A 24,697-nucleotide genomic window follows, 5' to 3' on the forward strand; every position below is an offset into this window, starting at 1 on the left:
CTGAAGTGCAATCCCAGAAACTCCTCTCCAGGTGTTAAACACAGTCTGATAACCAAAGTCTGCTTCTGAGGTTTCTCACACTTCTCCACCAGCTCATCCAGCAGAACAAAAGCCATGAAAGAGCATTCAGACCCTCCCTGAGAGGAGATCACAGCCCTTCTTCTGGTCCAGACCCCTTGTCCTCCCACCCTTCTGGATCCCATCTCTCCATCCCTTTCGTCACTTACTCTTGCCAGACATGGATCCAGCTTGCCTGACCTCTTCTTGTGGCTCCAATCCCATGGAAAGGGTTCATGTCCTGGGTAAGCAGGTGCTGTGCCACTCGCATCTGTTGAAAGCACTGCAAGGACCCCACCTGGTCCCAAGCTTCCCACAGCCTCCTGATGGATATTTAGACATCAGGCAGAGGGATGAGGAATTAGATGCTGAATCTTCTGTTCTCTTTTATGCAGTGATTACAGGATCTCTTCTCTCTGTCTTCTCCAGTATTAGAAACCATACACTGGGACATACCTATTTTCATTGAAAAACATTAAGTAAGTTAGACTTTAAAAGGATCTCTTTCTCCCATCTATGTTGTTAGCCACCTCACTCAGTCATACTACTTTTTGGCCGTGCCATGATGTCCTCCTTCTGATGGTTTAAAAAAGCTTGATTTCACTTGTTTAGTTTATGTCCCTGCCTCTGGTGTGACACTGAAAGGCTGAAATGCTCATTGTAAGTTTGTTAATTCATATTTCACAAATTCCCTTTTTATGACATTCCTAAAGCCTTCACATTATTTAACCTTTGCAGTTGTGAGTATAGGTACCCATCTTCCATCCCTCTAGCTTGCTGTGAGTATGGTCCAGCCCAAAAATGAACATTCAAAATGTTCAAAATCTTGCTGGACACTAATTTTAGAAGACTGTAAAATTTCCCTGCTCATCAGTCCACTCCTGGCCTCTTCCCAACCACCTTCCACCAGATGACTGCTGGTCCTGGATGTACCACTGAGATATGGTGTAGCCACAGTTGTGACTGCAGTTATTCCCTGTAACGTCAAGAGAATTTCTTTGGAAGTGGAGATATGCCTCCCATTCCCAGGGTTTGCTATTTCTGGTATGAGATTGCATTGAACAAGGATGTGACTAGTCACTGCTATCACCTCTTCTGACTATCTCACCACACCCTGGATGGGAGATACACGTCCGGCATTACATCCTACAGAAAGATGGGGCTGAAAACCTGCACTACCACTGGATCTTACTGCAGTCCTCAGCTGAAGTCCAGAGAAGGAGGAAGGAATCAGAGGCTTTTCTGCTGTAGTTGAGGAAGAATTTCTCTTTTTTTCTTGTTTGAGGAGGAAATACAATAAACCTTTGAAAAATAAGGTCTTGAGCCAGCACTGAAGTGAACCTTAGGGAAATTGCTTACCTAGACAACCCTCCCCACAGAGGCTGCTCCGAACTGTAGAGCTGGCAGAAGAGGTCAGTGGAAGGACAGCTGCATTTAATTTAAAATGTGGTATCCTGGCTGAAACCATCACTGGTGGGTCTTTCTTTGGGGAGAAAGAATAAAGTGGAAAAAACATGTCTGAAGAACGTGTCTTAAAAGAACAGCCTTTCTCACTAATTGTTTCCTACGTTCACATTGCCTAGTGTTCTAGCAAGCGGTATGGGAACTGGTAACTTCTCTCTGAGCCTGAACTGCTGATGTCTTATGATACATGATAGTCCCAAGCTTTTCTTTATAAAACAATATACTAGGGGGGGGGGGAGGAGAGAAAAAAAACAAAAACAAAAACAAAAAACCCCAGACAAAAAGAAAAAAAAAAGAGACAGACTTCTCCAAGCTGGGGAGGGGGGGGGGTGTGTGTGTAGGAAAGAAGAGGTGAAGGAGAAAAAGTAATTTTCTTTTTTAATTTTATGCCTTTTTTAGCTTTAATGCTATTTTTAATGTTTGAGGCTAGTAACACTGTTTAAAATACAAAATTCTTACAAGAAAACATACCTGCTATGCTTTTATTTTAATTAAAACCGACCAAAAACCTACCTCTGAACTTCTACAAAGTACCCTCTGCATGTTTTTTAAGTATAATTAATTCAAAAAATAATTTTCAAATTGTTCACAGCATGTACTTTCTCCCCAGTGCCATCCCACAAGTTAAATGTCTATCCTATCACTGACCTCAACGATAAACTTTTAAAATGTAATTACATGAAGTTTCCCTAATTCATTAGAGAAACCACAGCGGCTGAATATTCTCGACAATGACTTATTGACCCATATTGAAGACAGAGGATTTTGTGAGGACGACTGGAACTCTACATCACGTCTGCCTCAAAAGCCACAGATACTTCCTTCTTACTTTGAATGAGGCCACAGGTGAATAACCAATACTGTACTTTGATGTTCATCTGTAGTGTACCTTCACCAGCATGCTGGCATGCAGGAATTTTCTTGAGCTTTGATACATATTCAGTCAGCTAGGATTATATAGCATTATTTGAAACATCTTCAGGATTGGACACTGGGCTAGAAATATTACCAAGAGCACTACGCGCATGTGGAAGAGCAAGCCTGTGTATCCTCCTTGGGTCTTTTACCTGGTGATGAAATTCTCCCCCCTTAAACAACTGTACGGATGGACCATGGGTCACACAGTGTCTAAAACTGAACAGGCAATCTATCTGGAGACATCCTCAACTTTCGGGTCACACTCATCCCCTTCACTTTGTTCCAGCTCATTTGTGAGCTAGTTCATTGTGTTTTATCTTAGTTCTTCTCTGCTTTTGCCTAGATATTTCAAGCTTGAAATGATTAAAATGGACTTAAAACATGTTTCAGCTCAAGCTCCAGTGGAGCCTTAGTTTAGTCGGCTCTCTGCCCAGCAACGAAAACATCAGTAATGGAAGTTGATTCTTCTTTATAAAACTTGAAAATAAGCTTTTCTGTAATTCAGCCATTCATTATGGAAACATCCTAGTACAGACGCAAGTGTCTTATGAGCATGGTCATTAGGAATGGCAGAAGGGATTCATTTTCTGTGGAGGAAATGATATCAGCACAGATATTGGGAGAGGACATACAGCATTTCAGAGTTATGTTTTTGCTTTTTTTTATGATAGGTTTGATGTTGTGTAAGACACTATGAATCTTTTGGAAGAAGAAGTAGTATGATTATTAAAATTGCTTAGCCTGGGAGAGTTAGGTGACTTTGGAAAAGGCTCTTGTGTGAGACCTCAGTACAGACACTGCTGACTCAGACTTTTTGCAGAGGATGTGCAACTCACCTACCTCCCCTGACAGTAACACTTTTGTTACACAGTGAGTAACACATTTCCTCTGACAGTAACACTTTTGCTTATATATCTGATACTCCATCAAACAACTTTGTTTCTGACCTTCACTTGGTTCTATTAGATAATTTCTAGGTCTCCTAAGTGTGAGATGCTATACAATAAACTTCATAAAACTGGTATTTCTTATCATAAAAAAATCTAAGTGGAAGGGAACTAATAGTTCATAGTGGTTTCAATTTTAAATTACATTTTGAGACAAAAGAAACCCCTTGGTTTAAATAACTATGTTGTCTCCTCAGAAATACTGATGTAGTGGAGCTCCAAGAGAAAGCCACCCAGAGACCCACTGAGACCTTATACAGATACTGACGTTACCACTGCTACTCCAGGACCACTGATGTGGTAACTTTTATTGCAGTGCCAGGAGGATTCAGTGATTAATATGAAAACAGACAAAAAAACTCTAGTGCCAATGGAAGAACGACAGATATTAGTCCAGTGGTCCTGCCTCTGCAGACAACTGCTGCCAACATCAGAAAGCATAAACAAAAGTTTTAATAAGACTTGGTGATAAGAGCCATCACTTAGCTCACACAGACGGGAAAAAAGATCATAGAATCACAGAATGGTTTGGGTTGGAAGGGACCTTAAAGATCATTTAGTTCCAACCCCCCTGCTGCCATGGGCAGGGACACCCTCCACCAGACCAGGCTGCCCAAAGCCCCATCCAACCTGGCCTTGAACACTTCCAGGGATGGGGCATCCACAACCTCTCTAGGCAACTTTTTCCAGTATCTCACCACCCTCACAGTAAAGAATTTTTTCCTAATATCTAGTCTAAATCCATCCTCTTTTAGTTTAAACTCATTACCTCCTATCCTGTCACTACACTCCCTGATAAACAGTCCCTCTCCAGCTTTCCTGTAGGCCCCTTTAGGTACTGGAAGGCTGCTATAAGGTCTCCCCAGAGCCTTCTCTTCTCCAGGCTGAACAACCCCAACTCTCTCAGCCTGTCGTCATAGGAGAGGTGCTCCAGCCCTCCGATCATCTTCATGGCCCTCCTCTGGACTCGCTCCAACAGCTCCATGTCTTTCTTAATTCAGACCATCTCAGTGCACACAGCTTCATGCCACCAAAGGCACCACTATTGACCGTTCCACCAGATGGCTAGTTTTTTTAATTCGAAGTGTAAAATCACATGTATATTATGAGAATCTGTCACTTTATATAGTGACCTACATATATCCATCTATGTCTTACGAATAGTTAGATCAGGTGAACTGAAACTTCTGTGCTTCCTGTTAACGTGGTGTGGTTGCACAGCAGTGACTCAGTGACATGGCAAAGTGGAATTACTGACATAGTGCATCTTAAAGAACACCACTCTAACTGGGAACAGAATTTTGCAGACTGGTTTATAATCCAAAATTCAGTGACAGATTATGCACCTTAATTTAGCAAGTACCATCAGTTTTATCATATAACAAATCCACACCATCTTGAGTAGTTAAAGAAAGTCATTTTGAAGGGAAGCAGCATTGTTTAAGGTGAAGTACTTGTGCCCAGACACTGTCCATACACCAGCACTTCCACTGAGGCTCTGAGCTCAGCATCATCTCCTGAAGGTGAGCCCCTGGCTGCTCAGTTATACTGTATAACAGAGCTGCTAGAGAAGGAGCTGACAGTTCCCATGCTGTTAACAGTAGTCTTCTAGTTAGTATCTGTCCCTAGGAAGTCAACAGCCCACGCATGCGCTAGCCCTTCCCCAGCCTGAGGTTATGCTATTGCCCATCTCCCAGGAGAGCCTCCGAGTCAGCGAGTTTCCTGTTGGAGTGGGACTATTGTCAAGAACATGAGATTTATGGGGCCAAAAGGAGACCAAACAAAATAGCTACAGCCTAGGAATTAGGATGCTGTTTTCCTGGGTTATCTGTTTTTAGCCACATGTCGTGTAAGCTAAAATATGTAAACAGGCTGGAGGCAGCTTCCTACTGGAAACGCAAAGAGTGTGCTCCTCACAGAGCACCGTTCTGGGAACTCATGGACCTACTGCAGCCAGGGGGGCACCAAGTCTCGGCAGGTTTCCCCCAGCCCCACGAGACCTCAGGGTGAGAGCCAGGCACCCGGCTCTCCAGAACAGTGTACGTCCATAGATGCCTGTACATGTGTGTCACACCAATCCAGTGACCAGAAATGGACCTAGGAAGGGAGAAATTCAGAAGTACGGGCTTTCTGGGTCCAGTCAACCATTCCTATTCTACTTCAAGTCTTGAAGTAGGTACTTTGGAGACACCCCAGCACATGACAGTCCCCTTGAGCAAAAACATATTTTTATATTAAGAAATACACACACACAAATACATTTATACATACAGAGACGCATACAATATGTGTGTATATCAGATATAAACACAGTTAAAGCAAAAAGCTTTGAGGACCACTTGAAACCTTCACAGGTCACTGTCTTAGTTACCTCAGGAAAGGTAAACTGGCATAAATGTAAATCAGTCACATTTACAAAGCTGATGTGCTTTACCAGAAGACTTTATCAAGACCTCTGAAAAAAGTGGGGAGTGAGAAGCTTCAGTTGTCCTTTTCCCCTCCACTGAAGAACTGTCTGCACTAAGGAGGCTTTGCTGCCACAGCTGTACCATCAAACTCTCCCTGCAAAGAGCAAGCTCATACCAACAAACGAGTGCTTTTGCTCTTACACTTTTAATCCAGCCCCATGAATGGAATAAACAACCCAACAAAAGGTATGTAAGCTGTAAACACTATCAGGCCTTGCTGGCTTTCCCAAAGGACTACCAGTCTCCGGGTGAATCTTGTGTGGTTCTCAGTCCTCCACCCTAACAAGACACTGCAGAACCACTGAGCGTCATCCTACAGAGTTTCTCGGGACTCTTCCCACATTTGGCACGTCAAGTTCAGATCTGCTAGGCAGGGCTCAGTCACTCCGCGAGCTTCTCTAGAACAGAGCCTGCAAAACAGAAACCTTGCAAGGTCAGCTCACATCCAACACAGATGAACTGTAGTAAATACCAGAATATTTAGGAAGCTCATTCACATTTTTAACATGGAACTCCAGATGTCCTTCAACACAATATTAAACTCAAATCAAAAAGCAAAACAAAACTTGGATTTCTATGAAACTGGAGTTTTCTGGTTAGCTACCATCCACTATCCTCTCTCCAGCTTTTGCTTTCAGTGTGATCACTGCTATGTGATAAACACTTTCCACCAGGCTCCGGTGCAGAGCAAAGCCAAAGAACTGACTGCGCCCCAAAGAGTTAACTGCAGCTCCACTGTCCCCCCCTTTCTTCCCCAGGCTCCAGTCTGCAAAGGTTTGAATAACTGCTGGAATCAGGACATTAATTTAGGTCGCTTCACATGAAAATTACCGTTTGGCTTGTTTTCTTTATCAGACATTCGTGTGCATCTGTGTAATGGAACAATTTTGCTTTAGGCTATGCTAAAAATTGGTCAATGAGGGCATAGCAAAACTTTCTCTTGCATCAGATGGTGATGAGGCTCTTTGCTGACAAATTTTACCAGACGGTGAGAACTGCTCCGATAGCAGAACATTAGTTCCCAGCTCAGTCTTGCAGGAACAGGCAGATGTAATGAAGCAATATGGCATTATGCAAATAAGCACACACTAAATTGTTCAAAGAAAGAAGCTGTGTTTCCTGCCCTATCTTCAAGTACTACAGATTTGCTCATCAAGTATTACAGATAGTATTGGAAATCCCTTTTTCCTCCACTGCTATCTGCCAGAAAGTGATGACACCAAATATCAGACAAGGAGATCACTTTAGTACCTGGACTCAAAGAATTTGTGAGGGGAGGAGAAAGCTGGCGGCTGGTAAGTAATTTCTTTTCACCTTTCTGCAGCATACACTGGATTTCAGGCTGTGGCCCTTAGGTCCAGGAGGAATTCAGGCTACCTGCAAGGCATTGGCAGAGGCAAACCTGTTTTCAGGAGGTTGTTACTCACTCACTACATAGGGATCTATACGAGCAATAGAGAAGACATATGTATCGTTTAATCAAAAAAAGGCTGAAAATCCCTATAAAACAATGCACCCATAATGACTTAAGTATCACTAGAAGAGCCTTGGGACTTAATCCAGACTGTATGTCCCAAAAATATGCCTTGTTGCCTACACCTTCATTAAAAGTAATCTAGCTCTGACAGCTAAAGAAACTTTACTGCTTACATTTGTAAGGTTAATGACATTTATATGCTTCACACCATGTTTTAGAACTCACCTCAGCAAGGTATTACAATTTGAAAGTAACAACAAAATATTATTGCGAAACGAACACATTTTAGCAGGATTTTTTTTAATTGGATGGGATTATTCACAATCCCAGATTTTCTCCCAAACTTCCCTGCATAGCTGGAAAACCCCAACTGTTTCTACTCAAACTGTTCAATCCAGGATTTCAGGGGCAATTTCAGCATTTTAAGTAGAGAAGGCTGATGCATCATGAAAGGCACTGGAAAAAAAACTGAAAGAGGGTAGATTTATATTAGATATTGGGAAGAAATTCTTCACTGTGAGGGTGGTGAGGCACTGGAACAGGTTGCCCAGAGAAGCTGTGGATGCCCCTTCCCTGGAAGTGTTCAAGGCCAGGTTGGATGGGGCTTTGGGCAGCCTGGTCTAGTGGAGGGTGTCCCCACCCACGGCAGGGGGGTTGGAACTAGATGATCTTTGAGGTCCCTTCCAACCCAAACCATTCTATGATTCTATGAAACTAAGACTCCAAAAAGAAATTAAAGCCCAGAGCCATAAAAGGATGCAAGGATAAAAGGATGCATTCCTAAATACTACCTTGCTGCTACTGTAAGCATTTAGCTAAATCCTCAGAAATCTCCTCATGCTCAGAGGCATCCAAACCTCCCTGGAGGAAGTGCCTAAGTGCTGAGAAAGGTTCTTCATCCCTCCTGCTGAAGTCACTCCACTTCAAATGATTTGGCAAGAAAGAGGAGGAAGAGGATGCTAGAGCAAGCACAGCTTTGGGAATAGGGTGATCTTTGTTCCAACCTCTAGGCCAGCAACCGTTTTAATACAAAAAACATTCAGTAGAAGAAACTGAGAGCTCGCTCTTGCCACGGACAGATGACAGGCTTATTATCTGGCAAGACATGAAGGCTTTTGAGAAGCAAGACACTGGAATCAAGTGTCCTCTGTGTGGGCTTGCTGGGGGAATGCTTTATTGGCAGGGATACTGGGTAAAGGAAGGGCTTTTCCCAGCTGGCAGCGGTCAGTGAGGAAGCACCAGCTTATTTACTTCTACAGGTGCTGGAGAGGTGTGAACCCCCAGCAGTGAGATTCACCCAGCAGGTACACCCGACTTGGGAACAGGAGCTGAAGACATTCAATTCAACACTTATTGACCAGGTCCATTATTAATGTGCTCATTCTGTAAATCTTGACCTTAAGTTGACAAGCTCCCAAAGCTGTTTATTCCTTAGATATACGTCCTATTGGCAACTGCCTTCCTCCTTGTTTATCTACATGGTCTCTCCACTTCAAGGCTTCTAAGATTTCCTTGACAGAAAACAATACACATTCACTGTACGGCACGCACTTGTAATTATTAATAAAGGGTGCACTTTTGAACCTTTTTTCCATGTTCAGTTGCTGGAAAACACAAGAGGAAACACGTTTGAAGGTTGGTCTGAACCATTCAAAAACAAAACAAAAACCTCTCTTGAACTAGATAAGTAACAATAGCAGAAAGCAGGCACAAAGAATTTTGTACCTGCCTTGAAGACTACAGAAGAGCATCCTTCAGAAGCTTTGCACTAGCGTTACTGAAAAAGGTATTTTGTCTACATTTCCCTTAAATACTTCTGTCCAAAAGTAAATTCAATTAGAACATTTCAGGCAAAAGCTAAAATTTGTTCAGAATTGAAATAATGTCATTATGATGTGTGGGACACCAGGGGCTTCCATTCTCATCTCTGAATTGGGTTTGTACCCCCATGCAACAAAAATGTCTCCCTCCTTTACCACATCTATTGTCTCCCTGGCAATCTACACATACTATGTAGCACGCATCTAACAAAGTCAGAGCTACCCAGATGCACCAGACTCATGGTGCAATACTGTAAGCAAAACTGGCACATATGCTGTTATAATATCTATGACTTACAGGCCTCAAAATCAGGTCTGCACAAAAACTCTGACAGAGCTGTTGGATAGCCAGGAATCCCAGGCAAACACAGAAAACCAAAAGATTTTAAAAGAGGAGACAGTTCATGAAAGTCAAATTAGAGGTACTACAGAAGAGAAGCAATGGATGATGAGAGCTCTTGGCCATGAGAACAATGAGAACGTGTTGAATATGAAGAATGTAGATGGAAGACACCCAAAATTAACCCACCCGCAATACATTGCGGCAACGTTCCCTCCTAAACAAAAATATTTCCATTTTTTAGCCATTAAGTTTTCCACTAAAAAACTATCATTTTAGAGGAAAACTGGCAATTTTCACAAAGGCTGTTGCACACAAATACACTTTCTCTTTCAGTAGAAATTTCCTGAACAATTATGACTTACATATTAAGTGCATGCCACACAATAATCCCAGAAGACCTTGAGATAAAATAAAATACCTTGATTTGTTTCAAACAACTCCACTGGTAGGAAGCTAGTGCAATTCACAATTTCTGCAAGAAGTGGACACTGTTTTCTAACATGATCAGTGCTGGATAGCACTCACTCTTTAAATCAACACCTCATTTGTTGGGGAATGGCCCTTTAAGCATTGCAGCCTTCCAGCCTGTGCAGCACCCATCTGCTCTGGGTCACGGTTTCAAGTATCGACGTATCTAGTTTTAGTAATTTATTCTTTCTGAAGATCACCTCCAAGGTAACATCTTGTCTTTCAAAAGTCCACAGATATTCCAGAACTAAACAGAGAAGTGCCAACATAATAGGGTCTACCAATTTATCTGGCGTAACTCGAATAGAAACAAATCAAACCACCTCTTTTATTTTCAGTAATATGCATACATAATTGTGTACAAAATTGAAATGTAAGCAAATGTGTACAAAGTTCAAATTGTTCTTGTATAAAATTTTCAAATGTAGTAGTATTAACACTTGAAGCCACACAAGAACCACCAAACTGCCTGCTAGCCACCTACTTCCTCTACGTCATGTTAACTTATTTGCATCGCTTGGAAAGATAAAATAACATGTCAGCAGAAATCACAAACATTTTTCACTGTGCCAATCACAACAGTATTCCAGTTTTCCAGGAACAGGCAACCAGGAGGAGAGATAATTAAAATGTCAAAGTCAAGAAAAAACATTCTTCTGAGTTTACTTTAAGAGATCAACTACTCCTAAAGGCCTGAGTTTGAAGTGGGGCTGGGGAAGGCCACTGTTTAAGGTGGCTGAGGTTGCTTTTCCTAGAGAAGTTGAAATTAACACTAAACATGAGTCTTGCCCACAAAAAGACAAATGTTCACATCAGTACATCTGATAAACTGCAGTACTGTACTCTGATACGTCATCCTGGCCAAAAACCCGTGGACAATGAACAAACCCTAAAGCTTAATGTCCTTTTCTCAACCTCTAGTATATCCCATGTTAACTTCATTAAGAAATAATAGGAATTCTTTTGTAACGGGTTGAAAGCAGTAAGCAGTAAAAGTAGCTTTTTGTTACAGCAGTGTTGTACTGACAATTCATACAGTAACATAAACAAATTTACCACAGTTGCCTTTAAGACAGCTGGTTAAAATCAAGCAACTGAGGTGGTTAGTGACTGATGGTGCTGCCCCTGAATACTGTCCCAGGTCATACTGCGTGACTGAAGCAGAATACCTTGAAAAGTAACACACAGGTTGCATAAAAAATAATTGCCTCAGTTTCAAGAGGTGTCACTGTGAAAAAAAAAAAAGAAAAATCAACCCCACATGGCTGTTGTGACATTGTGAATTAAGACATAACTCAGATATAAAGGACCTACATTTTCAGCACTGGTTTAAATACTGAAATTTTAAATTGGGATGACAAGTCCTAACAGTTGGATCATATTAGTTCTAAGTGAAAGGATGCTGCACGATATCTACAATCACAATTTTTTACAATGTACACTACAAACTTTAAAAAAATAAATCATTTTACAGAACAGTTTCTATACAAGTGGGAGAGATTATGTCTTGCCCCAGAAATCCTTCCTCTTCTGAGCTCGTTCCAGTATCTGAGATGCAAGCGAGCTCGATGCTGCTGAGCGAGCAGAAATCTGCGACAGCCTGTCATCTGTGGGGAAAGCAACAAGGGAAAAAATAAATAGAAAGATTAAATATACATTTTTAAAACATAGTTGACATTCATGGTAGACTTTGAAAGTGCAACTATTTTTATGCTCTCTTTCACAGTGGATGCTAAAACAGTACCACATTACACTCTAATTCTATTATTTGGTAACTGACATGCTGGAGAAGAGTCTCACTAGAAAGCTACTAGGATGCTCGGGAAGTTTGAGAGAGCTACATGCCCAACTCTTCACAAACTCCAGAATGAGATCCCTACTGTCAGCTGGGAATTGCCCAAATCTTCACGTCACCTTTACATTTACTCTCCTGCGTCAGAAGACCTCAGAAATCATTCCTCTGTCACTGAACTCTGCATAGCCTAGACTCTCGTAATAACATATTCACCAAAGCAACCCATCGCTTCAAGCAAAGCAGACCACCTTAGAATAACATGACTAAAATATCAGAACCTATGCTGGTGAAAGAGCCCTTCTGTGCCAAAATCAGCTAGTGTGCTACAAGCTCTAAGAAGAAATGTGTCTTCTGAAGAAAACAGGAAGTTTAACACAATGACAACAAGAAGCATGCTTTGAAAATGTACTTTTGAAAGGTCTTCCTTCTGAATACAGGGTCACTTCACACCCAGCCGAACTCCTAAAATTAAGCAGCCTGGATGCTGCTTCTCCGATAAAGCACATTATACTTCTTTATTAAAATGTTGCTACAGCTCTGTCAAGATGCTCTCTATGAAAAATGACCTTAATTACACCCATTTTCCTGCAATGGATTAAAAAGAACTGTATCACTACTTTCCAGCCCCCTACCAACAATAAAACAACAAAAAATTCCACAACTCCATCCTAACAGGACCTGTACTTTGTCAACGTTTCCATTAACTTTTCAGCAGCATTTCTAAATTCTTGAAATACAGTGATCCAAACAACTCATAACAGGCTCACATACTATGCGTAACAACTATATTCCCATGTATGAGAAAACTGCTAACTACGCTTCTGCAAGCAGAAATGCAAACATTGGAATAATTTCCAGGTTTGTATGCACATGAACAAATATGGACACAGGAAGTATCTGTGAGCTGGCAGATATGTTTCTGAAAGCTCATACATCATCACTCAGCTCATAGGAAAAAAAAAGAAAAAGAAACGGCAATTACAGCATTTAATCTGTGTGCAGCAAGCTTGTGGGAAGCTGCAGAGTACTATAGGATTTTGCATGTTTTATGCAGATACACAGATGCTTGGCTGAGCCATCTGCACAACCCACACATTTTCCAGCCAACTGCAATGAGTAAAATAGAGAATCAGCCTGAACCTTGGTTAAAACCAAGGAGCAAACAAGCATAAGGGGTACAGAAAAAAGCTTTTGGTTGCTCTGGGGTATATCTATAAATAAGATATCAGATATAAGCTTGCTCTGCCCATACTCTAATCTGAACTAAACACAGGTGACTGTGACTAGCACAGCACCATACCGAGCTCAACCTCATACACCATGCCAAGAGACAATGTATAGCAGCTCAAGCTAATGAGGCTACAGTGCCTTTGGTTGACTCACACTACTGAAAGAGTTTATTTGTGTCTGCCCACAGAAGGGCCAAGAAGATGCACTGGTGGGCTGTGCACTGGCTGCTACCCCAGATAAGCTTTACAGTAAAGAGAAAAAAAATGCCAGTACAGCAATCAGAATAACAGGATGCCCTAAGTACCCCTAATACACTGAGCAGAGGAACAGGTGTGAAAATTAAAGTCAGAGGAATCACTTTATGCTGCATATCTGGCGCTGAAGTCTCACAAGCAAAATCTTATTATTTTTGGTACCTTTTAAGTTGCATCCAAAGTTACTGCAGCTGCAACCTGGGCTGTGATCATTTTGCAGTTTGCTTCTGTTGCTATCAACACAAAGGCTAAAAAAATGTGTGGGGAGGAAATGATTTTGGGTATGGAGGTGAACAAGCAGCTATAGTAACCACATTGAGCCACGATGGTCTATTTAATTTTCAGCCGCATTTAATGGTTTATTCATACTAGACTATATCTTCATATTCACACTTCAGATTACTAGGATGAACATTTTCACATTATTTTGATGAAACAATGCAGTAGTTATTCATGCAAACACATAAACCAGTATTACTTACTGCATTCAGAAACTTCTCACATCAGTGCAAAAGTTAAAATTAATCAAGGTAATATACAATAATACTTTGGGACAAGAAATACCTTCATTGTTACAGTTTCTTTCCTGAAGGGGTAACTGGAAAGATCTCATTTTTGTACTGCCAACATTCCCTAAGGCAAAAAGTCAAAGGCACAGTTTTGAATCATTTCAAAATAGACAAAGGATAATATTTCATTTTAGAACATTTAAAAATGTTACAACATTATTTCCAAAACATGAGTCCTATAAATAGCAAACACACCAAAAACTCCACAAGACTCCTTTACTCTAAGCTGAGGTAAAATAAACTTACTCCACTGTATTCTTCTCAAGGCACCTATCTTTGGTAGATGCTACAAGCTATTTAGTGAACTGCACTCGAGGTGCACAGCTAGAACACAGCACCGATTCTAACCTCTTGCCAAGGAAATTCTCCAGATTTCACCATTCCCCTTAGAATGGAAATACTACTTTAGTTTAGCTAATCTTTATAATAAAGGGACCAAGAATTGTGGGACCTTAAGCAGCTATAGAAAGTCCTTCTGGAATGGAGACTTAAGCACATGAACTTTATTTTGACTAAGGGGTGAAGGATTCTTTATCAAATTTATGTCCCCAGTACCCCTAAACATTGTTTAAAATCTTTGAAAAGAAAAGCTCCAGCACAAATTCCTCCTTAGCCAAGAAATGGCTTTTCTCAATATCCAATAAATCTTTTATAGATGGCTTTTTTTGTTTCCATATCCTGTAAAAACATTTAAGGAGCTTATCTCTCAGAAATCCAGAACTCCTGCAAAATAATACCAGACTACAAAGGTCCCCAGTTACACACCGCTGTTGGTAATTGCAGCTGGAAAAGTGTCACAGCACCCAGTTGTAGCCTAAAGATTAAAAATTACAACTGGTCATGCTAAACCAAATTATTCTCATAATGAGTAAGTAATTATTGAAATTAAGGCAAAATTAGACAACAGACCACTAGAATACAATGATATTAGTGGAATCTGAAACTAAGGTGGAGAGTTGTGCACATTTCCTCAGGAGACTAAACATAGAGTAGAAAAGCTTTTGTTTACAAACACCACATTCTTTGTAGAGTCTGTAAGGCAGCAAGATCAGCACTTTCTTGGCCTGAACACTGCACAGCAGCCATTTCCATCCTGCAGCACTATAACACTGCCAGTTAGTACACAAAACCCACCATTATGCTGGAATTCTGGATCCTTGAGAGTCCCTTGAATACGACGAGAGGGACTCCAGCAAGGCACAGAGTAGCTTTTGGCTGACTTCAGCACAGGAGGTGTAGAGGAAAGCTCTTGATGGGCTGAAGCAAGAGGAACCTGCTCATCAGAAACACTGTTAGGAGGCCACTGATCCTGCCTAAGCGGCAGAGGATCCAAAGTTCCCAGCCCAGCAGGTGGAGACGTAAGGAGTGAAACAGCTTCCACTTCCACATCAGGCTAAAACACAACAGAAAGAAAAAAAAGAAGAAAAACAAAAACACAAAACACCCAACATCTCATCTACAGCCTTCCAGTAAGGATCCTCACATATGCAGCCGATGTTGGCTTTACACTGTTACACCTCTCATGAGGGTACTGGAAGAATAAGTATTTCAAGCTTGTGAGACAGCTCAAAGAAAATCTATTCCTAATAACAAGTGTTTAACATGGTCTGAAAGTAATCTAGTCAAGGCAACCCAAAAGCTTATTTTCTTTACAGCAAAATACAGTGATCTTAGATTTTAAACCAACCCAACCAAGTTCTCGTACAATTGTGTCTGCTTCTATTACAGAACTTACTACAGCGGATGTATGCAGTGAAACTGCTAGCTGGTTTTGTAGAACACAGACTAAGCACAACTTGACAAAAAACCCCACAATTTTGAGAGGAAGGCAGTTAAACAACTTCTAAATGTTTGTATTTTTCTTTTAGAAACAGTGCAAGCTGCAAAGTAAAAGAAGCACAAAATAAAGGGCGAATGAAACTATTATGGCACATTTACGTATCTTGCACACAGGCACCCAACCTCTCCTCCTTAAACTTCTTTCAAGTCAAGGAATCTGGAGCTGTGCCCTTTGTCAGTGGCAAGCTACAGTAACGTTAATGGGGAAATCAATGGCTCCAGGTGGCAACTTTAAAAAACAAAACAAAAACAAAAAACCTGATCCTGTGCATTTAGCAAAAAAAGCCAAAATGGAACTCATCCAATCTCACTCCAATAGTCTCGACTCCTTTGCTTGACACCCCAGAAAAATGATTTATTCAGACATCAGCCTTTTTTAGTCACTGATGCTGAAAAATTTAGAATAGTAAATGACAACTCAAGAAAAAGAATTGTTAAATGAATTATTCACAATTACTTGAAAAGCACAATCCTAAAATACATAATGGTAAGTCTCTTTTCTGGCTCACCTGGAAGGACCTTCTTTTTGAAGCTTCTCTTGCACTTTGCTTAGCTGTAGAAGGGTCTGTTCCTAAACCTTGTGTTCTCTGCTGTGAAGATGAAGACTTGAATTTAGGAGGAGACACTAGAACCGCACCTCCTATTGTAGTGGAGAAGATGAAAAATTCTTTATTACCTTAAATAACCTACTAAATGAACTCATACATGTCTTTTTTTTTTCTTTAGTTCTTGAAATACTGCTTTGTATTTGAAAGTTTTTACCAACAGCTGGGGTAGTGAGATCATGATGAGTCCTCTGAGCTCCACCATGTGCTCTCAGCTTCGGAGTAGGAAGCCTGCCACCTGTCCTCGAGGATACAGATGAGGAATCTGACACAGCTGCAGAAGAACTCAATACTAAGGCATTCTTACTGCAAAAAATGAGAAATGATTAAAGGATTAGCTAAGGACTCAAGAGTCTTGCACTCGAGCTTTTTGTTTCTAATACATTCCTGCAATGAAGCCTAAGGCAAGACAGTTAGGGCCATAAAACACCAACAGCCTGTAGCTAAAACATCTGCATGCAATGGGGAGTCCTGGATTCCAGGCCCTGAGCCTCACTTTCTGTATTTTTTTTTTTGTGTAACTGGATAAAATACATAAACAGCCTCAAGATGCAAATTCAGGCTCCTTCTGTCCCGATAAACCTTGAACGTATTGCTGCACAATAGCACAGACTCAATAGGAGGGCTGGAAACAGTAGTCACCCAGAAAAACTTTGAACCTCGTTGCCACCTTAGAGGTAGGAATGTGGGTTTGACTCTCTTCAGTCAATGTGGTGGAACTGAAATCAAGTATCCCACATTTATGCAACTAGTCTAGCCCCTAGGTTATTAAATAAATAAGCACTACCACGTCTGCCCTCTTCCTCCAGATGCATTTCAAAAGGAGGTGGTGGTATACCCACACCATGCAAGGAACCTGACCCTACCAGTGCACGCTAGACATGCTCTGAGGACACCTAGGCAAAGAATGCCTTCTCTCTAGCTCTCAAGCAGGCCTAGATAACACACAAGTGTCAAGCTTCTCTGCACAGCCAAGTCCAGAGCATAGCCTCAGCACACACACAGCCACACTGCAGGATAACAGAAAACCTTCAATGTCAATCAGAGACATGTTTATGAACTAGATAATCTCTAGAATTAGATAGAAACTTAAGAAGGTTTTCAGGATGACAGTTTTGAAAGCCTGCATTTAATTTCTATTTGAGTGTAGTATCTCAACCTTTCTTTACCTGGATTTTGCATACAGGATATTATCCCCAAAGGGGACAATTACAATTCCTTACCTTAGAATCATGCTGCAACACCAAAGATAAAACCCAAGAGGAATACAAAATGCTTAGATGGTATGGTAACAAAGGCCAAAGTTATTCAGATTTAAATACCTATCAAACTAAAATATTGTTCTACCAAAAAAGTGTGCCAAACTTGCACAGTAAAAAGCCAGAGACTTCTGTAACTAGATATAATTTGGATCTTTCGACTGTCAAATACAGTACTATGCACATACTGAATTGATCTCTCATTATTTCTAAACACCTCTCCACCTTTTTCCCACCTGTGCTCATTAACATAATCACCAGTGATTATTGGATGCTAGTTTTTTTTCTCCCAAGTCCTTTATCTTTGCCCATGATTTTTTTTTAAGAAAAACAGACACTTAAGCATAAGATTAGCATGTATTCTAACCTTTCAGCTCTATCAATCCTACACTGTAAATCTGAAGCAAATTGTGAGCTTTAATTTTGACTACGCTTGGCCACTGTGTAATGAACAGTCTGCTCTGAGAGGTCCATACTGCAAATTTTAAAGTTTTGGAAAAAAAGATTAGAATTGTTCATGTTTCTATAAACTTCTGTCTTGCAAGTTAGAAATCCAGTATTCTTAATGATAGATCCATTTCCATCAACCAGTCTGGGAACCTTCTCATTCCTTATCATACTGTTAAAAACAAAAGCACTGTCACACCAACTTATACTCTCAAGTAAATCTGATTTAAAACCAAAAATTTGTTAATCTACAAAATTCTGAGATGTTAGAGGAAAAAATTATATATATATACACCACAAAAATGTTCAGTTTTACCCTTCAATTTTCTTATCTTCATTGTCATCCTCGTTTTCTTCTAACTGCTGAGCCAGGACTGCAGCCTGTTCATCTTGTTTTTCTTCCTCTTCTGTTGATTGCCGACTCTTCCTTTCTTCAGTACCTTCTTGTTCACCCCAAACTAAACGCCTTTTGACTGGAACAGTTAAAGCATCTGACTTGTCTGTCTTCTCAGTGCTGTCCTGGTGTGGCTGTTCCCTGGAGTCAGGTTGCTGCAGCATTTTGGGGCTTGGTGCAGTCTCTCTTTCAGAAACTCTAGGTAACAAAGAAAGCAGTGTTTCCTACCATTGATGTGCATGATATACACGTGTTTGTAAAACACATTCATCCACTTAAGTCCTTTGCCAGAAGTACAGCTCAGATATTAAAAAGTGGTACAGTTGACACGATGAATGGTTAAATTTCCACTGAAGTTTTAACTGATGTTTAAGCACAACCCATTTGCAAACCAGATTCTATGAAAACTTTCTGGATTACCATTTCCAAAAATGGAATGTAAAATTAGGGCTCTATTTCCAATTTAAACAAGTTAAATTATCAGAAGTGCTCAAAAAATAATGTTCCATGCATAGGGACTGTCTGATGGCACAATTCTGAAAGCCAAGCAGTTTAGAAGATGCCTTTTTAAACACAACTTTTGAAAGTCTTAAACTCTCAACTGCTCACAGTTGAGAGTACAAATTAGCCCATTGCACGGAAATTAGATTAGTAAGAGGATCTGTATTTCACAGGCAAAAACCAAGCTAGTAAACAAAAAAATAGTGTAAATAGTAAACCAATATAGTGTAATAAATACTTTTATGTGTCATCTCCTAACCCTTATTAGAGCTACAGCCGTGCAAATGGGTAGATCTGTGTCCCACACACAAGACAAGTAGTGCACATACAGCAGTTTAAGTGAACTGCAGCCAGAAGCACCCAAGGCACTGTTTTTAAATATCAGATCTCAGAGAAGACGCAAATCGCTTTTTTCTTCCTCCTTGCTTCAGCAACAGCTGCTGTACATTTGACTAAAATACTAATTCTGAATTTTCCTAGCAATGGATTTACTATCTGCCAATTCTCATGGCCTTCAAAGGAAGGAGAAAATGGATGTACACCATTCCAGTTCCTAAGTTTTCATCTCAGAACAGTGTCTAAGCCTGAACCACAAGATTAATTAATCCTGATAAGAATATTGATAACATCTTGAGTATGCAAAACATATTTCATCTCATTCCAGTGGAAAGAAGAATATTACTTCGGTATGACTCAGTGTGAAATTCCTCCAGACCTGATAAGACTAAGGTTGCCACACTAAATATGCATTTGTGGAGAACTATAAAGGACTAACTTTCTCTTCTTTCAGAAGACTGGACTGTGCCTCATTTTCAATTTGAGCACAGATCAACTGATGTCTGTGTGACAAGGTAAATGCCCTCATCTGTTCTAGACAACTTACGTATCACAGAATCATAGAACAGCTCAGGCTGGAAGGGTCTTCGAAAGACCCTCTGGTCCAACTTTTCTTGGGGAAAGAGAGCCTAGATGAGATTATCTAGCACCCTGTCAAATTGTATCTTGAATACAGCCAAACATCCAAGATCTCACAGTTATGCTAAGCCTATATTCAGCATTTTGCTCTGTTCCAAAGCTACAGAATAATAAGCAGGAATGACAACCTTACCCGGCAAGATCTAGTGCTCTGATGTTGTTGCTGATGCCTTCTTCTGAACTGGAATTTGAGGACACATCCCAAAGACTGTTGTTATCAGACAGGATCTGATTGAGATGGTATCGGGAGAAGTGTGTTCCCTCTACTCGTTGCCTGTAAGCCTTTGCTCTTTCTCGAAGTTCTCTCACCTGCGTATCAAGGTTTTGTAAGTTGCATGTCTCTTTAAAGTTCACTAATAGGCTATATTATAATGTATTGGCATTAGCTAATGGCAGCTAAAGGAGAAAGGCAAGTTACTCATAACACAGGGCCACCCACAGCACAAACATTGCATGCGACAGTAAATGCAACAATAGGAAAGCAAAAATAACAAAAGTGTGTATTTAGTAAGCACATTTGAGCCATGAAGCCAAAGCAAAAATGTCAGTTACTCATTTGATGAGCACAAAAAGTTATGCAGCAACTAGGAATAAGTTTAGTGCTGGATTCTAGTTTTTCCATCAGCGCTCAGCCACAGTGCTCTGAACATTCAAACAGGAACTTAGATGTAACCAACCTCCATATACCACATGGAATTTAGGGTGTTTTGAGATGCCTAAAGAGAGCAATACAGAATTATTTTAAAATTTCTTATTTTTTGCTCAACACTGTATTGTTATTATCACCCTTGTAACTTTATTTCAGTCTAAGCAAGAAATTAAATACTAAAAACCTGTCAACGTAGCTCTATGCTGCCTCCCTGAGATTCAGTAAAAAGCTGTAAAACAAATACATCAGCACTGGTATTTCACCACTTTTACCAAGCTTGAGGAAATTAATTTAGATTTCTAAGCCTTAGCACTCAAAAATACATTCCCCACACACTAATTCATGATTATTTTGAGTCAATAGACATGTGCATGTGTAATACTGAGTTTGTACATTGTGAACGCTGCAACTGTCTCTAGCTACATTAATCTTATCTCAATGAGGAGCTGATGATTACATGAGAACTCTTGGTGCTATTGTAAGACATAATATCAAAAGCATTCCTTCTAGGTTATCAGTAGCTGTAAGAACGAGATGGCAGGTTTAGTCTTAAAGAAAAGTGATAAGCCCTCTCTTCACACATTATACTGTTGATTTTACACTATCATTTTAACGGTTAAAACTATTTCAACACTCCTACTGTCCTCTGTCCTTCACCCAAACGCGAAGTGCAGGAAGAAAAACCAACAAAACTTCTATGTTTAAATGATCAAAAATAACTTCATTATATTGTTGTGTGAATTCCGGCTCACTAAAAATGGTTCACAGGAAGTAAGTATTTTGTCAAAGCGCAGGAAAGTAATACTGACACTTCCTCTAGCACATTTTCATAGCTTTTCTTATTTATTCTTCTTTCATGATAGACTTCGCATCGTTCTTCCCGCAAGGAACAGTTAAATGGGCCAAATTCCACGAAACCCATTAAAAGCAACTGCATGCAGCAGATGGAAATCCACTTAGCCCACACCAGCTAGCATCCCACAATTTGACCCACTAAACTTCCAAAGAATAGCCCATTAAAAATATATACTTGTCATTTTAAGAGCAGAGTTTGAAGTTTGAGGTGCAAGTGATCTACTGGATTATTCACTTTAGGCAGAAGAATGAAAAATTAATTATGATAGCCCCAACAGAAGGAATATAAATCCAGAGCAACAGGACGCTGCAGGGGGAAGGAAGAATACTATGTCTCCAGTGAATTGTGAAGAAGGACAAAGGACAACCATCTCCTGCAGTGACTCAGCGGGCAGCATTATCTCAGCAGGACACAGGCCCCAGAGAGTCCTACTGTGATTATGAATTGCCCGCATTAATTTTTGAAAAGCATAATTCAAAGAGATTTTTTCATTCAACTGCTGAAAAGCAACCCTTAATAATACATTGTAGAATAGCAGTCTAGGAGTAATCGCTACGGCTAAGGTCATACCAGGATTCTATTACCATATTTGCCTGTTTGGGCTCAGAACTTCAGACAGTCTGCTTTGGACCAAAGTTACCATGTGCGGTCCCAACAAAGGGAGAAACTAGACTGAATCAGTCAGAGCTTATCATCTAATCACGCAAAAGATGTTCTGTAGGTACCTTCAGCAGGGGTTAGTCCCAACAACCCATCAGAGGCTGAGGTTAGATACAGCTTTGAAGAACATTTCTCTTCATGTCAGTGCATTAGTATAGGAACAGGGATGGAATCATGTAGAAACCAAAAAGACTTTTGGGGAGTTGATACTGTGAATGGCCAAAGTACCTTTGTTGCTTTACAATATAACTGATGTACTTGACACTTTTTCAAAGTTATGCATACTTTCACTAATCTGCTCTTAACATATTTGTCAAATGGCTAGATTCTTTCTTATGTCTCAACCGTGAATGAAATATTTTATTCAGTCCTGCTATTTTAGCCATGCTGGATCCCATCCTCTTGTTCTTAGAACAAAAGTATTGATGGATGCTAAAAAAAAAAAAAAAAGAACAAAAAAGAAGCCTGGCCAAGCATCAGGTCTATCAAGATTTTTATTCTTGTATTAACAGAAGTTTTAAGAATTAACCCTGGTTTTCTTCCAAACTGTCCTGAAGACCAGAAAATTCCAAGCTTTAATATTGCTCTTTGTTTTCACTATACCCACAAAAAACTTCTTTTTGAAGAGTTATAACCCTCAAAGATATATATGGAAATATTAACAAGACAATAGCAAATTAAAAAAACCCCCTCTATACAGAAAAAAATCCCACATAATATTTAACTTGTGTAAATGTAATACTATTATTTGTCTACTAGCAAAACTAGTTTGATATGCTGTACTGGTTTTGTCTGGGATAGAGTTAAATTTCTTCACAGTAGTTTGTATGGGGCTATGTTTTGGATTTGCACTGAAAACAATGTTGATAACACCCTGGTATTTCAATTACTGCTGAAGGGTGCTTACACAGCATCAAGGCCTTTTCTGCTTCTCAGACTGCCCTGCCAAGCGAGGAGGCTGGGGGGGCACAAGAAGTCGGGAGGGGACACAGCTGGGACAGTTGACCCCAGATGACCAAAGGGATATTCCATAACATACAAAAGCTGGAGGAAGAAGGAGGAAGGGGAGGGCATTTGGAGTTACGGTGTTTGTCTTCCCAAGTCACCATTATGTGTGATGGAGCCCTGCTTTCCTGTAGATGGCAGAACACACACCTGTGATGGGAAGGAGTGAATGAATTCCTTGTTTTTCTTTGCTTGTGTGCATGGCTTTTGCTTTACCTGATAAACTGTCCTTATCCCAGCCCACAAGTTTTCTTGCTTTTACCCTTCTGATTCCCTCCCCCATCCCAATGGGGAGGAGTGAGCGAGCAGCTGGGTGAGATTTAGCTGCCTACAGGAGTTAAACTGTGACATATGCTCACAGGCATGTGATTCAAAGTCAGAGAGAGAGGAGAAATTCAGGTAATTCCAATTATAAAAGCCTCTTCTACATGAACTGCTACTGGGATCTAATGTAGGTACGCATACATAAAAATGTGTATGTAATCTAAGCACATTTGTCATCAATAAAACACTTGTTATCATAGTCTTAAAATTAATGTGGCTCTTCCAGCCACCCAGCACAACCCCTTCATTTAGAAGACCCTAAAAATCCTAATAATTCTTTTTTGAATTCTTCATGCCTACTCGCAGGTGACTTCTTCCTAGTTTCCTCTGCAATTCTCTTGTCAGCAAGAAAATCTTCATGGGAAAGTCAGACACATCCAAAACACATATCTACAGTGTAGGATTTTCTTGGTTTCTCATGCACTCTAATTAAATGCCACGTATATTTACTTCCTCCATCTTTCCAATACAACCCAAAAAGGATCCTGTCTGGTAAAGCAAAACACCCATCCTCCACTTGCAGTCTCCTCAGTCTTCCCCTTGACTCTACCACAGTGATTCCTCCCAGCTGGCTGTGCCGCAAACACGATCTACTCCAAGGCAATGCATCCCTTTCCCTTTGCTTGCCCACCAGTCAGTTGCTCTTGAAGCTGAGCACTGCTCCTGACTGTTTGGAATGTTACTGATGCAACATCCGGTCTCCAGATGAAAGCCTTACACGCTAGAAAAATGACATAATATTCTACGGAAACATTCTGTATACCATTTACAGTCAGGCTGCATGCAATAGTTTAAATTATTCTACAGCCTTAGTGACGGTAAGACTAAGTCTAATGCATATATCAATATATATAAAAAATAAAAATATTGCTTGTTTTTAGTCCTCTAACATCCTCATGAGGCTGTTTTAACAGAATGGATTATCTCATGCATGCATACACAAAATCTGATTATGAATTATATCAAACTATGATATACTTTAAACTTTGAGACCTAGTTCTCATTATTTCATATATATTCAATATATATTTCTTTTTGCCTAAAAAGAGAAATAAAACTACTTGCTAGATCAAATCCAGTGAGAAAACATAAAACTGAATGCTACCACCCTACTCCTGCAATACCCAGAGAATGTTATTTCCAAAATCTCAAAGCCCAGTACCCTAGAGCCATCCACTCCAGTTTATCTTCCACATCAGCTCAGTCCCAACTGATGAAGAAACTCAAATTTCCAAGTATTTGCCACACATTTAGCACACACAGTGTTTCATGAGGGCTCCCTCTATCAGCTGAGAGAAGCGTAAGTCACTTCAGTGAAACGTGACCATTGCAGAACTAGCTCTAGCAGTTTCTTAGCACACTGTTAATGGTTT

At 40.2% G+C, this 24,697-nt stretch overlaps 1 protein-coding gene across 5 annotated transcripts in view; it reads right to left on the bottom strand.

Moving 5' to 3' along the window:
- Positions 1 to 10,281: 10,281 nt before the first annotated feature.
- The window catches only part of MDM1 (Mdm1 nuclear protein), a 104,681-nt gene continuing 90,265 nt past the window's right edge, over positions 10,282 to 24,697 (bottom strand). For 4 of the 5 annotated variants that reach the window (XM_054844503.1, XM_054844513.1, XM_054844519.1 and 1 more), the window contains 8 exons: positions 20,508 to 20,546; positions 19,964 to 20,139; positions 18,277 to 18,552; positions 16,412 to 16,560; positions 16,159 to 16,289; positions 14,945 to 15,203; positions 13,806 to 13,874; positions 10,282 to 11,569 (listed from right to left, as the gene is read on the bottom strand). In XM_054844503.1, the coding sequence (XP_054700478.1) occupies positions 11,463 to 11,569; positions 13,806 to 13,874; positions 14,945 to 15,203; positions 16,159 to 16,289; positions 16,412 to 16,560; positions 18,277 to 18,552; positions 19,964 to 20,139; positions 20,508 to 20,546 (1,206 nt within the window). In that variant the 3' untranslated portion in view covers positions 10,282 to 11,462. The remainder of the gene's footprint in view (positions 11,570 to 13,805; positions 13,875 to 14,944; positions 15,204 to 16,158; positions 16,290 to 16,411; positions 16,561 to 18,276; positions 18,553 to 19,963; positions 20,140 to 20,507; positions 20,547 to 24,697) is intronic. The other variant, XM_054844536.1, reaches the window with a different exon arrangement.

Source organism: Grus americana, chromosome 1 (genome assembly GCF_028858705.1).
Source record: "Grus americana isolate bGruAme1 chromosome 1, bGruAme1.mat, whole genome shotgun sequence".
NCBI classification, from domain to species: Eukaryota; Metazoa; Chordata; class Aves; order Gruiformes; family Gruidae; genus Grus; species Grus americana.